Raw genomic sequence first — 22,523 nt, forward strand, 5'->3', positions numbered from 1 at the left:
ACCTCAATTAGTAATACAATACGGTAACTATCCAAAAAAAACAAATTTAGAAAAATAATTTTAGAAAAATCTTTAGTTTGATTTTATTTAGTATAATTCAGATATTTTTGAGTGGCAGCTAGCTAGTCTCAGAGCTCATAAAACATATTGCAATAAATAATCCGTAGAAAAATAATTATGAATCATGTATAAAAAACATTTCAACTGTGGAAAAATAGTTATAAACTATTTATTAGTCGTAAAAAAATTGACAAAAAAAAATTATCACCCCCAAATAATAATAATAAATATTCCTAATTTCAACTAAAAAAATGTATGGTATTGTAAAAATTGGGTCAAAGTTACTAAATTCAACAAATTCATCAATTCTAGTATAATCTTTTGAGATTTGTTTTATATTTGATTTTTCTGATCAAATCTACTCAAATATTCTGGACAAAGTGATGAATATGATAAAGAAAACAAACTTGTTTTAATAAGAGTAACACTTTTTATTTTAATATTACATAAATAGCATCATCATAAAATCATCCGATCATAGTTCGTTTGCGCCCCCTTGCCCTAATTTCTTCATACTTCTCCAAGACCTCTTTAGACCCAGCTTTATCTTGCTTTCTATACACATCTAGAATACTCATAAAAAGGTGCGGGCAAATGCTATGCGTGCTAGTGAGAGCTCTTTCTAGTACGTACAAATCCACTCCCTTGTCCTCCGCTCCGGAATCGACATGAGACAAACCGAAATCAATCATAACGACATGAGCGCTGCTAAAATTATCATCAGCATCGGTTTTCCTATCAGACGGCACAAGCAACATATTCGATGTTGTCAAATCTCCGTGGATTATGTTGTTCTTATGCATAGTGGCTAATATCGTTCCAATCTTGTTTATCAGTTTTTCAATTTTCACATTGTTCGATTCACTTTTGGCTTGGTCATCTGTTTTCTCAGTAAGTTTGCCTATGTATTCTTTCACTGTTATGCTGTTGGTTATATGCTCCATAAATATACATCTCCGTTCAAAGTCTACTAGATATAATGATGGAGCGCGTATTCCGGCAGATTTGCATCTCACGATTGCTCTCGCTTCCGCCTTTATTCTTTCTTTAGTTAATGAAACGTCGAGGTCTGGATGACGATACGATTTAGGAAATCTCTCTTTTACAATAGTAGGTCTGTCCAAATAAGTCCCGGAGTACAGTTTTCCCTCAGCTCCTTGCTTGAATAACTTAAAACCCTGCTCTTCTAGAGTAGGCATTGTAGAACCTAGAACCAACAACAAAATAAGTTATCTAGTATACATATATATATTTTATTTATTGTTTCGGCATTAACTTTGTGGTAAGACATGTTACAATGATTAAAGAAAACACTTCGTTTTTAACCACTTGAGTTTTATTATAGACTACATGTTTCAGAAGTTAAACTTCCATCATTCAGGTCTGTATAATAACTATAGGGTTAATAATATACTGTTTCAAAATACGTCACCATTATTATCAATGTTTCCTTTTACAAAAAGTCTTGTTCCTTAACCCCCCTCCCTATATTTTTTAACCTATATATACACCTAAATATATTTTTGTTCGTTAGTTTTAATTTGTACCAGAAGATGAAAACATCTGTCGTTTTCGAAACAAGTCGTAAATAAAAATAAAACTCATTAAAGTGGTATATTCAAGTGTTTAATTTTAATAAAATAATCATGTCATTCCACAAAGTTAATGCCGAATCAATAAATAATGTTTTTATTATTATTATTATTATTTAATTAATAATTAATATTATTTACATCTAGTTGTATAGTAAGTGGTGCAACATTTACAATTTGGGGTAGTAGAAATATGTAACTTCCCTGGCCAAATACAGGTGACATTTTAATTTTTAATACATTACACATTTTAACATTGTCGGAGCATGTATTTTTCTGTAAATTATTTTTTCACGCACACCACATTTATGCATTTCCGCGAGAAGTATTTTTTTGAGTTGTCTTACACTCATGATAGCATTTGATTAAAAATCGGCACCATAGGACCTAGTAGAGTCTACTTAGTCCATAAATGCAAAAAAAAACCTTCTACAAAAAAATGTCCCTTACTGTGTTTTAAATTTGGACAGCCGAAGTGCTTTGATACACATTTTTGTGGGATCCCCAATCTGAAGATGGCACTATTGCCGGCCCCACCCGACAAATTGAAACGAGGATTCCACTATACAATAGTTTATAGGGCACTGCATTACTCTAATGCAGAGTGATCTCGATTGTCAATATCGTAGTCGTACAAGAGAAAATGACCAACTACCAAAACGTAAAATGCTCAGGAGGGCCATTTAAGTCACTTTTGCTTGGCAAGAAAATATACATCAATGCAGTTAGTCATTTTTAACAAGTCAATGTACTATACTTCCGAGTTCAAAATCATTTCGGATTTTTCCAGGGCAATATTAAGCTAGTAAGATATCAAATTGTCAATGATCACGTATTTGTAAAACAATGCACTTGGTCACTTTCTCCTGTATGACTACGATATGTCACCAGTTATAATGGATCAAATGATTTTCAGAATCGAATATTTAGTATTTAAGTCATAATATTGTTTGAATAAGAAAAAAAACTTTATGCGAAAACGAAGTTACTTCTACCGCGTAGCTGACAATATTTAATTGATATGTTGTTCAGTAAATCAACATAACCTTAAAGTGAAGGGTAACGATATTTGACATTAACACACACAATAAGTTACCGTATTTACGAAGAAAACTGTAAAAAAAATATTATAATTACCTTAATTTTGGTCTTTTAAAGCAATGTTATTTTTTTATTTTGCATATAATATTTATAATAAAAGTGAAAATAGAGACAAGCGAGAGACGCGAATGTGACAGTGAACTTGTAGTGAAATGTTACCATGCGTTAAAGATTTACTTAGATTTGGGGAAATTGTTTAATAAATAATTTGGGATAATTTTTACAGCACTATTTTCATCAAATACTGCATTGAGAGCGCTCTAATAAAACTGTTGTATAAATATGTGATTGAATTAAAAAGAAAAATAAAATTTCAAACAATTCGTTTACCGGTAAATAAATAAAATGCATTGCTGAGCTCAGAGTATTTTTTATCAAAGATAATAGGTGTGGTCACTGGAGCAGTAGCTGAAGAAAGCTACATGGTATAATTTAAAAAAATCTCAACTGAGAGCACCATCGTCAGCCAAAATTCCAAATTCATCAAAATTACAATTAAATCATGAAACGAATTCAACACCAGATTTATTTTTATTCCTTTGGGAATCGAACCTGGGCTTTCTAGGATGGTAGCTGAACCCGCTTACCACAACACTACGGAGAGTCAAGGGTAAAATGAAATGAATGTGAGATCGAAAATCACTTTAATTTCATTTTACTCCCTTTAAATCGAACCTGGGATATCTAGCATGTTAGCCAAACGCGCTTACCATAACACTACAGAGACGGACAAATTATTTAAGTTAGGGATTAATTACCGAATATCTGGCAACATAGCAAAAGTAAACAAAATGCAAGCGGGGTTCTAGCGGCTGACAGGCGAAGCGGGCGTTCACCATTCACGTTTCGCGTTCATCGCTCATTCCAGAGAGAGACGATAGAGGTATATACTCGCGCCGGCAGCAACAAAAAACGTCTCCTCGTTCGGTATTTGCAGATTCAGACTGTTGACCGCGGGGAACGTCGCCTTTCGTTAATTTACCGTTCCGTGCCATTAGTCGACACGCCGGCGCTTTTTTCTGCATACAGATAATAGTTAAACGTTCGCGACCCGTGTGAGATATTGTGCCGAGCCAGTGAATCAAATACAGTAAAATGTCCGTGGAGGGATTGGAATACGAGACCATCGTGCAGAATGGACCCAAAAAGGTAATGGACTCTCCCGACACGTCAATATTCCCATAAAAAAACCCAGTTATCGCGTACATTTTAAATATCTCTCCGTTTTCCTGCGCCCGCGTAGGTTTCGACATTTAAAAAAAGTAAAGCTTCATTCATATAACGAGCTTTTGAATCACAGAAAGTAGGATATTTTAAGTTTCCTTTCGATGCATTATTGTTCGCTGTTTCGAATATTTTTTTCTTTTAGGCGTTGTCGCGGATACTCTTATGGCATGTGCATTTTGAAAGTAAAAAAATCTTTTTTCAAGTTAAAAGGAATAACGGAACTCATATACGATACCAGTTTCTCATGAAATAAACATCGGACTGGATTCCAGTGAGAATCTTAATTGTTTTCCATTGAAATTGTGTGACAATAATATTTTTACGTACCTCCAACGAAAGTTTTATCAACATGCAATAAATGTTTTGTATTTTGTATCCAATCGATTACGATGTTTTGAAATTACGAAGTTGTTTTATTGTTTTATGCGTCCAAATCCATAACATGGAAATACCTTATCAAAAACTAATGAATATATTTTTTAAAACAATGTGAAGTAAAACTCGTTGGTATCGCTTGAGTCTGGAAAACTGATAAATTTATTTTACGAGTATATTATCAAATACATCATTTACGAATTGGGATACTTAATTTAGGATAGGACTACTAAAAAGGCTGAAATACCTTATCAAAATCTAATAAATATATTTTTTTAAACAATGAAGAAGACTCATTGGAATCGCTTGAGTATGGAAAACTGATTATTTATTTCGTATGTTCAAATACATGATTTATGAACTGGGATGCTTAATGTAGCATAGAACTTACCAAAAAAGGCTGTCAAGTCGAAATACCAAATTGGGATCAGCCATTAGGTGTCCATTAATATCCACTTTCATTCATTCATTGTCAATGTTTTTCGGTCACGGTCATTTTTTTTGCACTTTAAAAATAATTCAACGATTTAAGTGTGCCAACGCGTGTCTAATCCAAATCGTCATATATATATATATATATATATATATATATATATATATATATATATATATATATATATATATATATATATATATATATATATATATATATATATATATATATATATTTATATATATATATACATATATATATATATATATATATATATATATATATATATATATATATATATATATATATATATATATATATATATATATATATATATATATATTAATAATATATGTATATCATCATTTTTAATATATGTAAACTGAATATGCTATAAATCCTTAGGATAAATTTCTTAGATAACTAATAAATATATATTTATAATTAAAATGTAACTTTGTTTTAAAAGCACCATAAATATTTTATTATAACTTAATATATTAACTATAATGTCTACCGGTTTCGAAGCTAGCCGTCTTGATAAAGAAGCGGGTAGCTTCGAAACCGGTAGACATTACAATTAAGTTATCATAAAATATTTATTGTGATTTTGAAACAAAGTTACATTTTAATTATAAAATCACATAGTTAGTGCTTCAAGTATAAATTATATATATATTTTTTAAATCATGCTATTTATAATTTTTTAACTAGGCTTGTAATTTTAGTATTTAAGTAGTACAAGTGTCGAGTTGTAGTCCCGTGGTTAGTGTCGCGGACTCTTAAATCAGAGTTTCTCGGTTCGAATCCACTCTGCCACAATTTGATACCTATTTCTAATAATGAGCCGCTTAGGCTCACAGAAATAGTATGAAATTGAAATATTTGTGTTAATAATAAAAACACAAATATTTCTCTTTTAAAAAAAATATCATTCTATCCTTTTGTCTGGTACTTTGACCTGAATCTAAATCCACATTAAGTGCACAGCTGCATATTTGGAAAGTACGTATAATCACACAAGTTTATATTATACCTGCACAAACACACATGATTATATTCGCCACTTATGAGACCAATTAAAATTGATTCATATGTATTTTTATAATTAGCCGGACTGGATTCGATTGAGATTTTTAGCGCATCTGTAAATTCGGACGGTACTAACACAGTTAGAAATGGTACCGTGCAGTTGGTTACTTCTTTTACATACATTGCAGAAGTGAAATTTATTTATGGTACATATTATGCATGTCTAGATTTTAGTACGCAAATATAGATCGTGCATTTTATACTACGCTCTGCAAAAACGTCGTTAGACTAGATCCGATTTAAAGAAGAAAAGTTAAAGTTATCTTGGCTCTTCGGAAGCAAATTTAAAGTTATCTTGGCTGGTCAGAAGTAATGTTAAAGTTATATTGGCTGGTCAGAAGTAATGTTAAAGATATCTTGACTGTTCAGAAGTAAAAATAAATATATGTGATTTTTTCACTGTCGTATTTATTTAATATTACCCTGGACTGGTACCTGAAGCGGAGGGCTGATCACCTTTCCTTCATGTGTAAACGATCAAGATAACACTGCGTTTATATGACGCAGTGCCCTATGCACCATTGGGGTGCGGATAAGGGTTTTAATTTTTTAAATCTTTACTGGCGTTTTTATAGCTGCCAGTCATAAGTTTGCTTGCTCCACAAAAAAAATAAGAGACTCCGATTTTTGAAGTAAAGATACATTTTTTCTCTCAATAACTCTAGCTTCAACGAAGAAGAATATGAAAGTCTGGGTGCTTAATGGACTTTCCCAGACTTCCATATTCTTCTTCATCTATGTTGAGATATCAATACAAATAACCGGACAAACCTAGATTTGTGAACAAAAATTTTGACATCCAAAATATTATGATTTGTTGCACGTTTACTGGTAGGTACCTACTTAGTCAATGATTTCGGCTTACAGAAATATGATTGAACATTACCCCTTCTTCCTCTTTACTTTCTTGTCTTCATTGGTGCACTGGGCACTGCGGTATACGGTACAGTCATCGGCCGCGTTCAAGGACGGGCAGTATGAAGGTCAAGGCTGCGCATTTTATGAGGCTTCGGTCACGTGCTTTTGCACCAAGTACGTTTTACTGCCGTACGTGAATGTTGTGTGTAATTTTTATTATAATACAGTATACGGGTACCTAAACAAATTTGTATGTATAAATTGAATGAAAATTTATATTATTTTTTGACATCTCATCAAAGATGAAGAAGAATATGGATGTCTGGGCATTTACGGGGCTGACGACCGTCATAGGCTGGTTTAAGTGATCACTTTACACACATGTAACATACAATTCCACCCATTATTGACAACCACACTACTCAAATTCTTGGAAGTTCAATACATCGCTCACTCCTTTCAAGAACGTCATAAATCAAAAATCGTCAATTTTCAGTTGTGCGTGTTTTCGGAATGCCCATAAAATGTACTATATCCCAGCAAAAGAGGCATATTTTTAACTTAATATTTACCCGCTAAAGGGCAGAAAATGTTGTTTTTGCATTTTGAAGAAAACGTATTGTTTAATTTTTTTTTCAAATAAACTAAATATTTTTCAAATGGGGAAAAAACCTTCAGGGTTTACCTAAAAAGATCTGTTGCACAGTCAAAAGTTCAAGAAGTTGCTTGACAGTTATTTTGAACACATTGTATTATATTTTTGAACTTTAAAAACGTTTTATGACGTTCTTGAAAGGAGTGAGCGACATATGAACCAATTTTGAAACATTGTTCTTGAATCACTAGAACTTCACTAAGACATCTCGGCTGTCCAAACGTAAACACAGTAAAGGACATTTTTTTGTAGTAAGTTTTTTTTGCATTTTTGGAATTAAGTTGAATCTACTTAGTGCGAAAATGCAACAAAAAAAACGTACTAAAAAAATGTTTACTGTGTTTTGAGTTTGGACAGCCGATCTATTGGTGAGATGATATCTTCTTCGTCTTTGATGAGATGTCAAAAAATAATATGAAAATAACTCCTGTAAATGGAGATAATCCAGATTTTGTGAACAAGTATTTGGACACACTCAAAATGTTGTAATCGTACTTGTCTATTTATGATTTTCTCCGATTTCCGTCTTTTTCTAATCCAGACTATCTTCATCTTCAATTAGTCCGGATGATCGAGGTTCTGCCGTATCTCTTCATCCGTGATACATTCCCAGACGCCCAATTTTGAGTGGGAGTCGAGATGCACGTCGCCCGGATGTACGCCCTCGTAATATTGCACTCGACACTCGATTCGACTCCCGCCTACGGTCAAAAAAGAAAGACGTTCGTTATTTTAATCCGAACACGCTGGACTTTGTCATTTGTCATTGATATTTAAGCTGGAAAGCTAAGAATCTTTCATGTCATTGTGACCATTTTTTACACGAGAGAGATTCAACTAAAACTTCTATACTAAAATTTTTCGAAAAGTCTAACTAACCATCACACCGCTTATCCGCAGGAGTAGTCAGAGAGAACCGAACGCCATACCACTCTGTCTTTGCTAACATTCTTCGCCTCTTCTACATTCATGCATCTCCTCATAAATACCCGACGATTATTACGACTCCTTTCTAAAAGTCCTTTCTTAAATATGTTTCCAATCACTTAACATCTCTGATCCCTTTTTGACTGTGACTGCCAATCAACACAAAAAAATGAAGCCACTTGAGATCTACCCAAGCTCCTTTGCCTAGCCGTCAAAATATTTTTAATTCTGCTAAGCAGATGTCCGCCTCCGTAGTGTAATGGTCAGCACGCTCGGCTACCGTTCTAGAGGTCCCGGGTTCGATTCCCAAGGGGGTTAAAAATAAATATAAGTTATTTTTTCACTGTAATGTTTATTCAATATTACCATGGACTGGTACCTGAAGCGGAGGTCTGATCGCTTTTCCTTCATGTGTAAAACGATCATGATAACACTGCGTTTATAAGACACAGTGCCCTATGCACCATTGGGGTGCGGATAAGGGTTTTATTATTATTATTATTATTATAAAGTAGATAGTGTTTTAGTATTAATCAGTCTTGGTAATGAAGCGGTTAGCTTCGAAACCGGTAGACATTATAATTAAGTTATAATGAAATATTTATAGTGATTTTAAAACAATGTTACATTTTAATTATAAAAGTCTATTCGTTACTTCTGTCTGTGTTTTCGTGTTTTGTCTTGAATTATTCTTTAAAGATGTATATGAAATCATAGTCACCTTGAACGTAAAGAGTAGACCCACACACACACACTTGGGAAACGGCTATAAAACTTCTACTACTTTTTAGATTACTACTTTTTATTTTAGATTTTATTTTTATTTTTTTTTAGATGGGAGTTGCATTTATTATTAACCTTGCTTATTATGTACAAGGTTTATAAAGGGTTATCTAGACAAAGATTAGTTTTATTTACATGTAAAATAATAATGACCTGATGATGGAATGATTATTCCGAAACCGAACGTCACGAATTAGTGATGTGGTATTACACCAAGTGAACGATGAATGATGAGGAGAAGGTTTACATTAGTTCTTACATTAGTTTTCTATCGGAGCATTATAAAGTGCATGTCGCTCACTCCTTTCAACAACGTCATATATCAAAAAACGTGATTTTTCAGGAGATCGTTTTTAAAGTTTAAGAATATAATAAAATGTATTAAAAATAAATATAAAGCCACTTATTGATCTTTTTACTGCGCAACAGATCTTTTTAGATAAAACCTGAATGATTTTTCTCCATTTGAAAAATATTTAGTATATTAAAAAAAATTAAACAATACCTTTTCTTCAAAATGCAAAAACAACACTTTCTGCCCTGTAGCAGGTAAATATTAAGTTGAAAATATGCCGCTTTGGCTGGGATATAGTACATTTTCTGAGCATTCCGAAAACATGCACAACTGAAAATTTTCGATATTTGATATATGACGTTGTTGAAAGGAGTGAGTGATGTGTTGTCCAGCCAAACTCGACATTGGAGTTGACTTAATAAACACGACTTTGAGCCACATTCAACATAGTGATAAGGGTCGAACTCATACCGTTTTTACGAACTTTTATCTGATTCATCTCACACCAAACAGAGCAATAATCGTTCACTCAATTTCCTTTTTCATTTTGGCTGTGTTCCAAAAATACCTCGTATAGGTATGTTTCTCCCCTCACTTTGTCCGGCCAACCTTTCACGGTCGACCTATCCAAAAATATACATATGTATTTATATCTCCCAAGTGCAGCTTTAACTTTTGTTCGCAAACCATACCTCTTCGCGGGGCATGAACTCCTGGTATTCGAAACATATAAAAATACATATTTGCAACGTTTTGGGTGTGTTTAAATCCTTGTTCACAATTTTCCCCGGTTTTCTCAACTTTTAGGAGTTATTTCTAAATTTTCTAAAATTGTCTTTTGTCTAAAGATGTTTTTTGTAATTGTCTCAAGATTTTGTCTAAAGATGTTTTTTTCTAAAGATGTTTTTGTCTAAAGATGTTGTCTAAAATTTTTGTCTAAAGATGATTTTTGTAATTGTCTAAAGATGTCTACATCTCAACATAGACGAAGAAGAATCGATGAAAAAGGCTGGTTAAATAAATGCCCAGACTTCAAGTTTGGGTATTTTAACCAGCCTCATGATAGGTTATAAGCCCTGCAATTATATATCTGTCTAACTGATTATCACGCCGCTTCCCCGCAGGGGAAGGCAGATAGAATAGAACGCCACGCCGATCTGTCTTTGCAAACAATATTTCCCTCTTCCACATTCATGCATCTCCTCATACGTACCCGCCGATTATTTCTACTCCTGATCTGACCTCGCCAAGTTTCGAAATGTCATTCATTTTATTCCTTTCTATTGTACATCTTAATCAATCTTTCCATCTTTAGAAAACATACTTCCCAAATGTAGGAAATCATCTACCTGTTTCAAAAATTTCCCATTTCTTATTTTACACTCAGATCTACATACATACATTCGTTTCTTTAAAAAAACCATGACGAAAATAAATAATTTTTAATTTACGTTTTATTTGGTAAATACCACTATTTCTTAAAATCTATTGTGACATACGGTGTTTGAAAATGATGCGGAATGCATCGAAACACGTGTCACAATAGATTTTAAGAAGTAGTGGTATTTAAACAAGTAAAATTAAAATTAAAAATGGATACCACAAAGTGCCTGGCGACTCAATTAATGAAAAATAAATCATTGCTACAGAAATTAAAGGTAGTTAGTTAGTTAAACGTGTCATACTGGATTTTAAGAAGTAGTGGTATTTAAAAAGTAAAATTATAATTAAAAATGGATAGATATTAATTACCACAAAACGACCACCAAATTAATTAAACCCTTATCCGCACCCAATGGTGCATAGGGCACTGCGTCATATCAACGCAGTGTTATCTTGACCGTTTACATATGAAGGAAAGGTGATCAGCCCTCCGCTTCAGGTACCAGTCCAGGGTAATATTGAATAAATATTACAGTGAAAAAAATCACTTATATTTATTTAACCCCCCTTGGGAATCGAACCCGGGACCTCCAGAACGGTAGCCGAGAGTGCTGACCATTACACTACGGAGGCGGACGAAATTAATTAGTGAAAAATAAATAATTGCTAGAGAAATCAAAGGTAGTTTTAAGTACAAGGCGAAATAGCATTTTTTAAATAAGTATATGGTATGTGCATTAAATGATATTTTTTATTTGAATGTATGGTAGTATTTATATTTGCTTTCTCTATATTCGCTATCTATTACATTATTCAAATAGGCCAATTTGGATGTATTTATGTGGTATAAAGGCAATTTATTTTAATATCGCACTTAAATTTTAAGAAAATTAGGGCAATTATTCTAACGCCTGAATGTGGAAAATAATACACTAATGGGCGTATTCTGTGAATACGTTAAAAAGTACGGCTTTAACGAGAAGTCCATACGAAATCGTCATCCATTTAAAGTTATCATTTCATTAATTGATTCGGCGGTCAATTTGTGGTAAAATCTATCCATTTTCACTTTTTTACTTCATTTTTACTTTGTATTTATTTCTCTTCCGTACATAAAGTTTAAATAAATAAATAAAATGTTATCAGTAAGATACTTTTAAATTGCATTGGCTGAATGACTAGTTAGTTTCCGTATTATTTTTTGACATCTCATCAAAGATGAAGAAGAATATGGAGGTCTGGGCATTTATGGGGCTGACGACCGTCATAGGCTGGCTTAAATGATCACTTTACACACGTGTAACATTCACCAATTCTACCACACTACTCAAATTTTTGGAAGTTATATATATGAACCAATTTTAAAACATTTATTGGTGAGATGAAAAGAAGCTTTTTACTGAGCAGAAACTCTTTCATTAGTGTGTGAGGTCCGAATCCTGGATTATAATCACACACATGAGAAACGCCAGAAAATATCATTTTTATTCTTTGATGAGATGTCAAAAAACAATATGAAAATAATAGATGTCTCTAGTGAAGTTCTAGTGATTCAAGAACAAGGTTTCTAAATTGGTTCATATAAGTATATAGAACTTCCAAGAATTTGAGGGTTGTCAATAATGAGTAGAATTGGTGAATGTTACACGTGTGTAAAGTGATCACTTTAACCAGCCCAGACTTCCATATTCTTCTTCATCTTTGATGAGATGTCAAAAAAATAATATGAAAATAACTCCTGTAATTGGAGATAATCCAGATTTTGTGAACAAGTATTTGGACACACTCAAAATGTTGTATTTGAAAATAACTCCTGTAATTGGAGATGATCTAGATTTTCTGAACAAGTATTTAAACACACTCAAAGTGTTGTAGTTAGTTTCCGTTCTAAATCAGACAAAAGTTGTAAAAGCTACTACTGATATGCGTTCGAGCGTCTTGGTGTTAGGAGATACAAATTTATAAAATGTGGTCTTGCAGCGATGCACCTCCCAAAACCAGAATTTGCACCGGGCGCCCATGAGTCGAGATCGCTCGATCGTGAATAGTTTCATTTTTAAAAGCATTCTATCGTACATCGTACATGAAAGTCCGTGTTATGATCCGCCGCGGCCGATTTCGTGCACTTTCTTCCGAGATTTTTAATTGCGGCGCTCTCGTATGTCCGCATAATTTCAGGGTGCGCTGCCGCGCGATATTGGGCCCCTCTCGTGTTCGCCTGTGCGCGCGCCGGTTACGTTCTGATAACTCCAAGAAGAGAGTGCGGCCACGAACGCGATCGGCAGGCTAAATTTGCTAAATTTTACCACCGAATAGCGTGTAGACCGGTCGCATAGCGGGTGGCATCGCCGAGTGATTAGCTTTAGGTTTGGTATCGAACAACGCCGGATAGACTCGATTATAGGCGGATAGACTTGTATTTGTTTGATTCTCATCTGTGCTGTGGTGGTAGCTGATGCTTCTCTTATAGTTTTTTATCCATTTGTCCTCAGTTTTACGGTTAGCTTTACTTTTCTATCATCTGTTCTCAGTTTTGCGATTAGATCTAGGTTTGGTATCGAACAACGTCGGATAGACTCGATTATAGACGGACAGACTTGTATTTGTTTGATTCTCATCTGTGCTGTGGTGGTGGCTGATGCTTCTCTTATAGTTTTTTATCCATTTGTCCTCAGTTTTACGGTTAGCTTTACTTTTCTATCATCTGTTCTCAGTTTTGCGATTAGATCTAGGTTTGGTATCGAACAACGTCGGATAGACTCGATTATAGACGGACAGACTTGTATTTGTTTGATTCTCAATTGTGCAGTGGTGGTGGCTGATGGTTCTCCTTTAGTTTTCTATCATCTGTTCTCAGTTTTGCGATTAGATCTGGGTTTGGTATCGAATAACGCCGGATAGACTCGATTATAGACGGAGAGACTTGTTACCTGTTCAATTCTCATCTGTGCAGTGGTGGTGGCTGTTGCTTCTCCTCTCGTTTCTGATCCAATTCTCCTTAGTTTTGTGGCTTGGTATCGAACGACGCCGGCTAGACTCGACTATAGAGGGACAGACTTGTATTTTTTTAATTCTCAATTGTATAGTGGCGATGGATGGTGCTTCTGCTTTCGTTTTGGATCCATTTGTTCTCAGTTTTACGATTAGCTCTGGGTTTGGTATCAAAGAATACCGGATAGACTCGATTTTAGACTTGTATTTGTTTGATTCTGTATTGTGCAGTATTAGTGGCTGATGTTCCTTTCGTTTTCGATCCATTTGTCCCCATTTGCTTTGCAAGAGTGGTCTGTCAGGAGGGCTTGATGCTTCTGTATCAGATCTAGGAGTGCTGTAGTGAGTTTTTAGTATTGCCAGTGATTCATACTATCTATCCTTCTCATTTTTCCTCTTCTCTTTCTTTGTCTCAAAGCATATTGTCCGTGTCCTTGCAGCCTATTAGGTTATCCTTACATAGGAAGTTAAGATGATCAATCAGTTAATGCAGTGGTTAGTGATCGCGCTCCGTCGGTATTCTGTGCTGAGGAAGAAAGGACGGAGGCTGACGCTCAGAGACCGCCAGCGTGCTTTTCTGCGTTCGCTGGCCAGAAAGCTGAGGGTATGTTGGTCACATTCACATTATCCTTATACGTGACATCCGAAATACCGCAGAATTAATATATTTTGAATATTGAAAGCATTAACTTTGTGGATCACAGTGATATATTATTTTGAGAAATAAAAAGACTTTGTTTTTTGATCCACTCACATTTTTATTAAAAACCAACTAGCTTCGGCAACAACCTGTTGCCCTCTTTAGGGTTTATTTTATGACATAAAATAATCATAATAAACAGTAAAAAAAGACTCTGTTTTTTTATCCACTCACATTTTTATTAAAAACCAACTAGCTTCGGCAACAACCTGTTGCCCTCTTTAGGGTTTATTTTATGACATAAAATTATCATAATAAACAGTCAAAAAAGACTCTGTTTTTTTATCCACTCACATTTTTATTAAAAACCAACTAGCTTCGGCAACAACCTGTTGCCCTCTTTAGGGTTTATTATATGACATAAAATTATCATAATAAACAGTCAAAAAAGACTCTGTTTTTTTATCCACTCACATTTTTATTAAAAACCAACTAGCTTCGGCAACAACCTGTTGCCCTCTTTAGGGTTTATTTTATGACATAAAATTATCATAATAAACAGTCAAAAAAGACTCTGTTTTTTTATCCACTCACATTTTTATTAAAAACCAACTAGCTTCGGCAACAACCTGTTGCCCTCTTTAGGGTTTATTTTATGACATAAAATTATCATAATAAACAGTCAAAAAAGACTCTGTTTTTTTATCCACTCACATTTTTATTAAAAACCAACTAGCTTCGGCAACAACCTGTTGCCCTCTTTAGGGTTTATTTTATGACATAAAATTACCATAATAAACAGTCATAAAATAAACCCTGAAGAGGGCAACAGGTTGTTGCCGAAACTAGTTGGTTTTTAATAAAAATGTGAGTGGTTAAAAAAATAAAATATTTTTATTTCTCAAAATAAGAATTAGTATAAATTTACCTCGTTTTATGTCAGTCTATTCTACAGTATGGGATTATTGGTTGGGGTGGTACGAGTCACGCATTGTCGAATTGTGTACGAACACTAGTTACCCAAAAATCAACACTGAAAATAATACTCAAGGCTGAGATCTCGAACATTCAAATTCAGAAGCGAACGGCCGCGCTAGGGGATATCCGCGCACAATTTGATTTCTTTTAGAATGTATATTGATAAACTAACTAACTAACCATCACGCCGCTTCCCCGCAGGGGTAGGCAGAGTGAATCGAACGCCACACCACTCTGTCTTTGCAAACATTCTTTGCCTCTTCTACATTCATGCATCTCCTCATACATACCCGACGATTATTACGACTCCTGACCCGGCCGCTTTCAAGTATTTGACATACCTGATTGTGCCAAGTTTTCCTCGGTCGTCCTCTATATATTGATAAAATATTTTAATATTTTTTTTCAACTCCTTACCTTCAAATAACTGTTTTAATTTTCAAACTATGTATATATTTTTTTAAAACTTATTTTTTAAACACAACGGCGTTTTAAGGAAAAAATTCAATTATGTCAAATGTTACCTTGGTTTAAAAAAAAATAATTGTGGTGATTATCCCATATTAATGAGAAAACAAATGGTCGATAGGTTTCCTTATATCGATCACTCCTTTCAGCAACGTCATACATCAAAAATCGACGATTTTCAGTTGTGCATGTTTTCGGAATGCCCAGAAAATGTACTATATCCCAGCAAGAGCGGCATATTTTTAACTTAATATTTACCCGCTACAGGGCAGAAAGTGTTGTTTTTGCATTTTGAAGAAAAGGTATTGTTCAATTTTTTTTAATAAACTAAATATTTTTCAAATGGAGAAAAAACCTTCAGGTTTTATCTAAAGAGATCTGTTGCACAGTAAAAAGTTTAATAAGTGGCTTGATATTTATTTTTAATACATATTCTTATGTCTGTAAACTACAGTTTTTTTTTTATATACCCATCGCTCACTCATTTCAACAACGTAACCTCCTTTTACTGCGCAACAGATCTTTTTAGGTAAAACCTGAAGGTGTTTTTCTCCATTTGAAAAATATTTAGTATATTTAAAAAAATAATTAAACTATACCTTCTTCGAAATGCAAAAACAACACTTTTTGCCCTGTAGCGGATAAATATTATGTTTAAAATATGCCGCTTTTGCTGGGATATAGTACATTTTCTAGGCATTCCGAAAACAAACACAATTGAAAATTGACGATTTTTGATATATGACGTTGTTGAAAGGAGTGAGAGATATGTGTAAAAATCAATTTAGGATATTATTCACTGTTTTGAGAACTGACTAAATAGTCCATATTACCATGAACTTTATATTACCACAATAATATGGAATATTCAGCCAACTACTCGGCTGTCCAAACTCAAAACACAGTAAGGGACATTTTTTTGTAGTACGTTTTTTTTGCATTTTTGGACTAAGTAGATTCTACTTAGTCCAAAAATTATAAAAAAACGTACTACAAAAAAATGTCCCTTACTCCGTTTTAAGTTTGGACAGCCGTACTGTTGGCAAGATGAAATGATCGCAAATAACAAATTTACATATACGACGTCTTCTTAATTTTGGGCAAACTGGTACACGGGTAGCACACCGCGAATCTCTACTGCACATATGCCTTACTGTTTAACGCCAATTATAGCCGCACACACATTATACAAATATGTATGTATATTTAAACAGTACGATATCACAAACGTCTCTGTGTGTGTATGTGGCTATAATTGACTGGTAGATCAATGACCGCTTGCATTTGATATACTTACACCCATTTGAAGATCCGTAAACGCTTTTTTGATGGCCAACTAATCAACCAACCATCACGCGTACTCTCCGCGGGGGTAGGCAGAGAGAATAGAACGCCACACCGATCTGTCGTTGCGAACAATCTTCGCCTGTTCATCTTACATGCATCTCTTCGTATATTCATTCAATTTTCAAACCCTCATCCGCACCCCAATGGTGCATAGGGCACTGCATTATATAAACGCAGTGTTATCTTGATCTTTAACACACGAATGAAAGGTGATCAGCCCTTCGCTTTAGGTACCAGTCCGGGGTAGTATTGAATAAATATTAGAGTGAAAAATCATTAATATTTATTTGACCCCCCCTGGGAATCGAACCCGGGACCTCCAGAACGGTAACCGAGCGTGCTGACCATTACACTACGGAGGCGGACAATCCTCCCGACTGACCTGACCACACCCAAGCGAAGGTATTATATTAAAGTGGTAAAAACAAATTCTGTTTCAATTCTAAGTATGCAAAGATATTCTCAATAGATGTCACTATGTGTTCAATATATTTGTACATTTTAAATAATTGATTTTATTTAGTAAAAGTCCATGGCGCGTCTTAAGACGTAATTTTTGTATGAGCGGCGCTCCGTTCACAGAAAATTACGCGTCTTAAGACGCTTTTGGCAGTTAACTGGGTATTTTTAAATTCTAGGAAATTAACATATGAATAAAAAATACGTGAAAAAATTCAAATACTGTAAATTAATTTGATTTATTTATTTTTTAAATGAGGTGAATATGGTTGATAAGAGAAGTAAAGGAAGACCTAGGAAAGCAGCGTGATCAAGTATTTTAAATACTTGAAAGTGGTCACGTCAGGAGTCGGAATATTCGGCGGGTATGTATGAGGGAATGTATGAACGTGAAGGAGGCGAAGATTGTTTGCAAAGACAGATTGGTGTGGCATTCTATTCTCTCTGCTTACTCCTGCTGGAAGGCGGCGTGAGGGTTGGTTATTCATAATTTTCAATGGATAAGAGTAATATACAGCGCGTGGAGGATCTTAAATTTTTTTTAGTATGGGCTTTTAATTAAACCTTTTTAATGTAAATTCACAGTAAAATCGGGATACAATTTTATGTTGTTTCACATTTTTAATAAATTTCGCAACTTAGTTTTTAAAAAAAATTGCTTAGCAAGAGCAGATCTGTCAGGAAGCCTAGATGCTTCTGTATCAGATCTGGGCATGCGGTGGGACAGCTTTCAATATATTTTCATTGAACCGGTTGAAATTTGTAGCAATTCGCAGAATACACCCCTATCTATGTCCATTTCTTCAGGTCCTATATCTAGTTTTTCCTCAAACCATGCCGTAAAAAGGTTCAAAACATGACTGCAAACCCTTTCTTTACTTTCTGCATCACTTTGTCCCTTTTGCTATATTGTTACGTTATCACACTCTTTTTACATCCTTATAAATTTGCGTACCTTTTAATGATTCTCAGAATGAACTGTGCGCCTTTGTTATGTCTTCCTAGAACTCCTTGCGTATATCGCTCACTCCTGTCACCAACGTCATATATCAAAAAACTTGATTTTTCAGGAGATCGTTTTAAAAGTTTAAAAATATAATAAAAAGTATAAAAAATAAATATCAAGCCACTTATTGAACTTTTTACTGTGCATTAGATCTTTTAATGTAAAATCTGAATGTTTTTTCTCCATTTGAAAAATATTTAGTTTATTTTAAAAAATAATTAAAACTACCTTTTCTTCAAAATGCAAAAACAACACTTTCTGCCCTGTAGCGGGTAAATATTAAGTTAAAAATATGCCGCTTTTGCTGGGATATAGTACATTTTTTAGGCATTCCGAAAACATGCACATCTGAAAATTGACGATTTTTGATATATGACGTTGTTGAAAGGAGTGAGCGATATATGATTCCGTAGTGTGGTGGAAAGTATGTTTGGCTACCGCACCGGATGTCCCGAGTTCGATTTAGTTAAAATAATTATTAAAATGAGCGTCTTGTCTTCATAAGATCACGCTTACACCGCTTCAATACGACATAGTGCCCTATGCACCATTGGGTGCGGACAAGGGTTAGAAGAAGAAGAATGCCATGACCCTACCAATTATGTTGATAACCTTGAACTTAATCGACGTAGGTCGTTTGTGAACGACCTGATCTTAAAGACCCGCTCTTTTACACTTATTGAGTTACCGGATCCCATTTATGAGTGAATCTTGTTCACCAGTTCACGGGTTTCACGAAGCACAGATTCATCGATATAATATGGACTATTTTCAATCGGGAGGAATATCGTATTCAACATTCTTCATTCTTTAAACCCTTATCCGCACCCGATGGTGCATAGGGCACTGCATCATATAAATGCAGTGTTATGTTGATCGTTAACACACGAAGGAAAGGTGATCAGCGTATTTACAAATGCGAATTTGCCAAAAGAAAATGATGAATGAAAATATTGATTATATCGGCTGTTATAAACACTTCACGAGTCTAATACAATCCCTTATAGGTAGAGTATGTTAAATTAGATATTCCTCCCGTCTGATAATGATCCCATGCTCCAAATTTTGATTGCCTCATCTCATCAAAGATGAAAAGAATATAAAAAGTCAGTTCATAAAAACATTGTTCTTGAATCACTAGAACTTCACTAGAAACATCTCTTGGTGAGATGAAAAGAAGCTTTTTTTTTAGCAGAAACTCTTTTATTAGTATGTGAGGTCCGAATCCTGGATTATAATCACACACATGAGAAACGCCAGAAAATATCATTTTCATTTTTATTATTTAAGCTTATAATTTGACCAGATAATTTAATTACGACAATGTCGTAATTAAACATAATATGTTAAATATGGTAGCATAATGCGGTAAATATGCACCTCTAAAATTTCTTAAATTTGTTAGATATGGTGTACCTTTTTATAGAAAAAGTTTGCGGAACGCTGCAACTAGGCGATACCGGTCCACTGATGCGGATCTTCAGAACGATCGGATATGTTATGGATGTATGCATACCCGATGCATTATATTAACAATAACGCGTGCGCGATTTGCCCTTCAGACACCCGCCAGTCTGTAGTAGTAGTAGTAGTAGTAGTAGTAGTAGTGCTGTAGTAGGTAGGTACCCAAGTACCTACCCGACCCGTCGAGACTAAATTAATCATTCTCTTGCCGCAGTTTATAATGATAATAATAATAATAAATTTGGATAACTTATATAGCGCCATTTTCGTAAAAAAATACCTCGATAGCCGATAGATACAATTTATTTGCAAGACAGCTAAATATTTTTTTTTTCTCTTTGATATCTCGTCAAAGATGACGAAGAACAAACTTCCACGAAGTTTGGGCATTTGCATATATATACATATATATGTGTGTGTATAAATAACTTCCAAGAATTTGAGTAGTGTGGTTGTCAATAATGGGTAGTGAAGCCGGCCGCCCAAACTTAAAACACAGTAAGGGACATTTTTTTGTAGTATGTTTTTTTTTGCATTTTTGCAAGTAGAATCTACTTGGTTCAAAAATGTAAAAAAAACGTACTACAAAAAAAAGTCCCTCGCTGTGTTTTGAGTTTAGACAGCCAAAGCGCCCTTGAGGTATTTTTTGACGAAAATGGCGCTATATAAGGTATCCAAATTTATTATTATTTAATTGGTGAATATTACTCGTGAGTAAAGTGATCATTTAAGCCAGCCTATGACGGTCGTCAGCCCCGTAAATGCCCAGACTTCCATATTCTTCTTTATCTTTGATGATAAAAAGCTTTTTCTCTCAATTTACGTCAAAAGCATCTTCTCTGGCACACATCTTCTCTCCACTTGGTCGTTTCAAAATTTTCCTCTTACGATATGCGTAGGAAACGCACGTATTTACACTCAAGGATTACGTAGGTACATACACGCGTTCAATATCGGTCTGATTGATGGTCCAAATAAGCTGCAAAAGTACCAAATTACTTGTACCTAAGTAAATATACTCGTATATATAGGTGTACTTTTTTGGAGATCGTAATAAATTGCGGTCTTCTTGTGGGTTATTTTGGCTTGTGTTCTGAGATTTTTGACACTTTTTCGTAAATAAATTCATATTTATTTTTTACAAGACAATCGGTATTATTTTGTTAAAAAACTGTTCATAAATAAGGGAGATATGAAGGATTCAAGAATTTAAAGAGCGCAAGGCTGAGATGAGAATTATCGATAAAATTAAGAAAGATTTTTTTTTAGCCGGGAATGGATAAATATCACGATGTGTTATTATTGGCTAGTAAATTAATATGCCTCCGTAGTGTAATGGTCAGCACGCTCGGCTACCGTTCTGGAGGTCTCGGGTTCGATTCCCAAGGGGGGGCAAAATAAATATAAGTGATTTTTTCACTGTTATATTTATTCAATATTATCCTGGACTGGTACCTGAAGCGGAGGGCTGATCATCTTTCCTTCATGTGTAAACGATCAAGGTAACACTGCGTTTATATGACGCAGTGCCCTATGCACCATTGGGGTGCGGATAAGGGTTTTATTATTATTATTAAATTAATATGAAAAATATTAATTTAATAATAATAATAAAACCATTGGGGTGCGGATAAGGGTTTCATTATTATTATTAAATTAATATGAAAAATCACAAGACTATCGGTTTGATTCTTATTAAAATCTGTAGATAATTAAGGGTGATATGAAGGTTTAAACTTAAGATATTTTAATAAAACGAAAAACGGACACCGCTTTACGTCATCAAATTTTACGTCATCGGGTGTATTATGGGGCGTATCCCTTTATGTATCTGCTTCATAGAGCTCTAATAGTAGTAGTGCGGATTCGTTTCTGTGACGTCATTCGTTACCAACTTACGAAAACGGCGTTTTTACGAAGGCGAATTTCGCAAAAGAAAATGATGAATGAAAATATTAATTTTATCGGCTGTTATAAACACAAAACGAGTCTTACACAATCCTTTCGTCATGAGAATGATCCATTTTCTGATTTTTCCTGAATCTGTCGCGCGATGCGTCACGGTTATTGCGCGTGCCGTGATTCACCCCGTTTGGGATTCCAGTGAATCACCCCCAATAAAAATAGAAGCCCTCGAATTTTCCCCGCTTTGTATCCTGTGACGAATTTCAAACTGTGACTAACCTGTAGACAACAACAAAAACAGAATTTCGAATTGGCAAATTGGCGAGAAATATATTGTATTTTTTACTGATATCGCGCGGCCATATTTCGAAAGTACCTAACTAGTTTCTTGTGGACTAGATAGAAATGACAAGAGTGCTTTGAATGAAATTGGTACCTACCTAATTTGAATATATTTTTTTTAAATGGAATTTTTGTAGAGCTC

The 22,523-nt window shown here is 34.3% G+C and overlaps 2 protein-coding genes across 3 annotated transcripts in view; one reads left to right on the forward strand and one right to left on the reverse strand.

The window, feature by feature from the left end:
• Positions 1–461: 461 nt before the first annotated feature.
• Positions 462–3,630, reverse strand: Tcs5 (TP53 regulating kinase). 2 transcript variants are annotated; one of them, XM_088265608.1, is made up of 2 exons: positions 3,512–3,630; positions 462–1,267 (listed from the first exon to the last, which is right to left on the reverse strand). In XM_088265608.1, the coding sequence occupies exon 2, from the start codon at positions 1,257–1,259 to the stop codon at positions 528–530; it is 732 nt and encodes a 243-aa protein (XP_088121734.1). In that variant the 5' UTR covers positions 1,260–1,267; positions 3,512–3,630; the 3' UTR covers positions 462–527. The 2 variants fall into 2 exon arrangements, with proteins under 2 accessions (XP_088121734.1, XP_088121733.1); XM_088265607.1 differs by lacking the exon at positions 3,512–3,630 and adding an exon at positions 2,790–2,910 and having other exon boundaries at positions 463–1,267.
• LOC148306101 (coactosin-like protein) overlaps positions 3,614–22,523 on the forward strand; it is a 42,203-nt gene continuing 23,293 nt past the window's right edge. The window contains exon 1 of the mRNA XM_088265609.1: positions 3,614–3,902. Within this exon, the coding sequence (XP_088121735.1) occupies positions 3,849–3,902 (54 nt within the window). The 5' untranslated portion in view covers positions 3,614–3,848. The remainder of the gene's footprint in view (positions 3,903–22,523) is intronic.

The sequence above is a fragment of the Brachycentrus maculatus genome, unplaced genomic scaffold, assembly GCF_059751285.1.
Source record: "Brachycentrus maculatus isolate JH-2025_06_01 unplaced genomic scaffold, ASM5975128v1 h1tg000253l, whole genome shotgun sequence".
Classification (NCBI taxonomy): domain Eukaryota; kingdom Metazoa; phylum Arthropoda; class Insecta; order Trichoptera; family Brachycentridae; genus Brachycentrus; species Brachycentrus maculatus.

Bases quoted from the DNA above. Each gene is read 5' to 3' on its own strand.
- Tcs5 (XM_088265608.1), bottom strand. From the start codon at position 1,259: ATGCCTACTCTAGAAGAGCAGGGTTTTAAGTTATTCAAGCAAGGAGCT.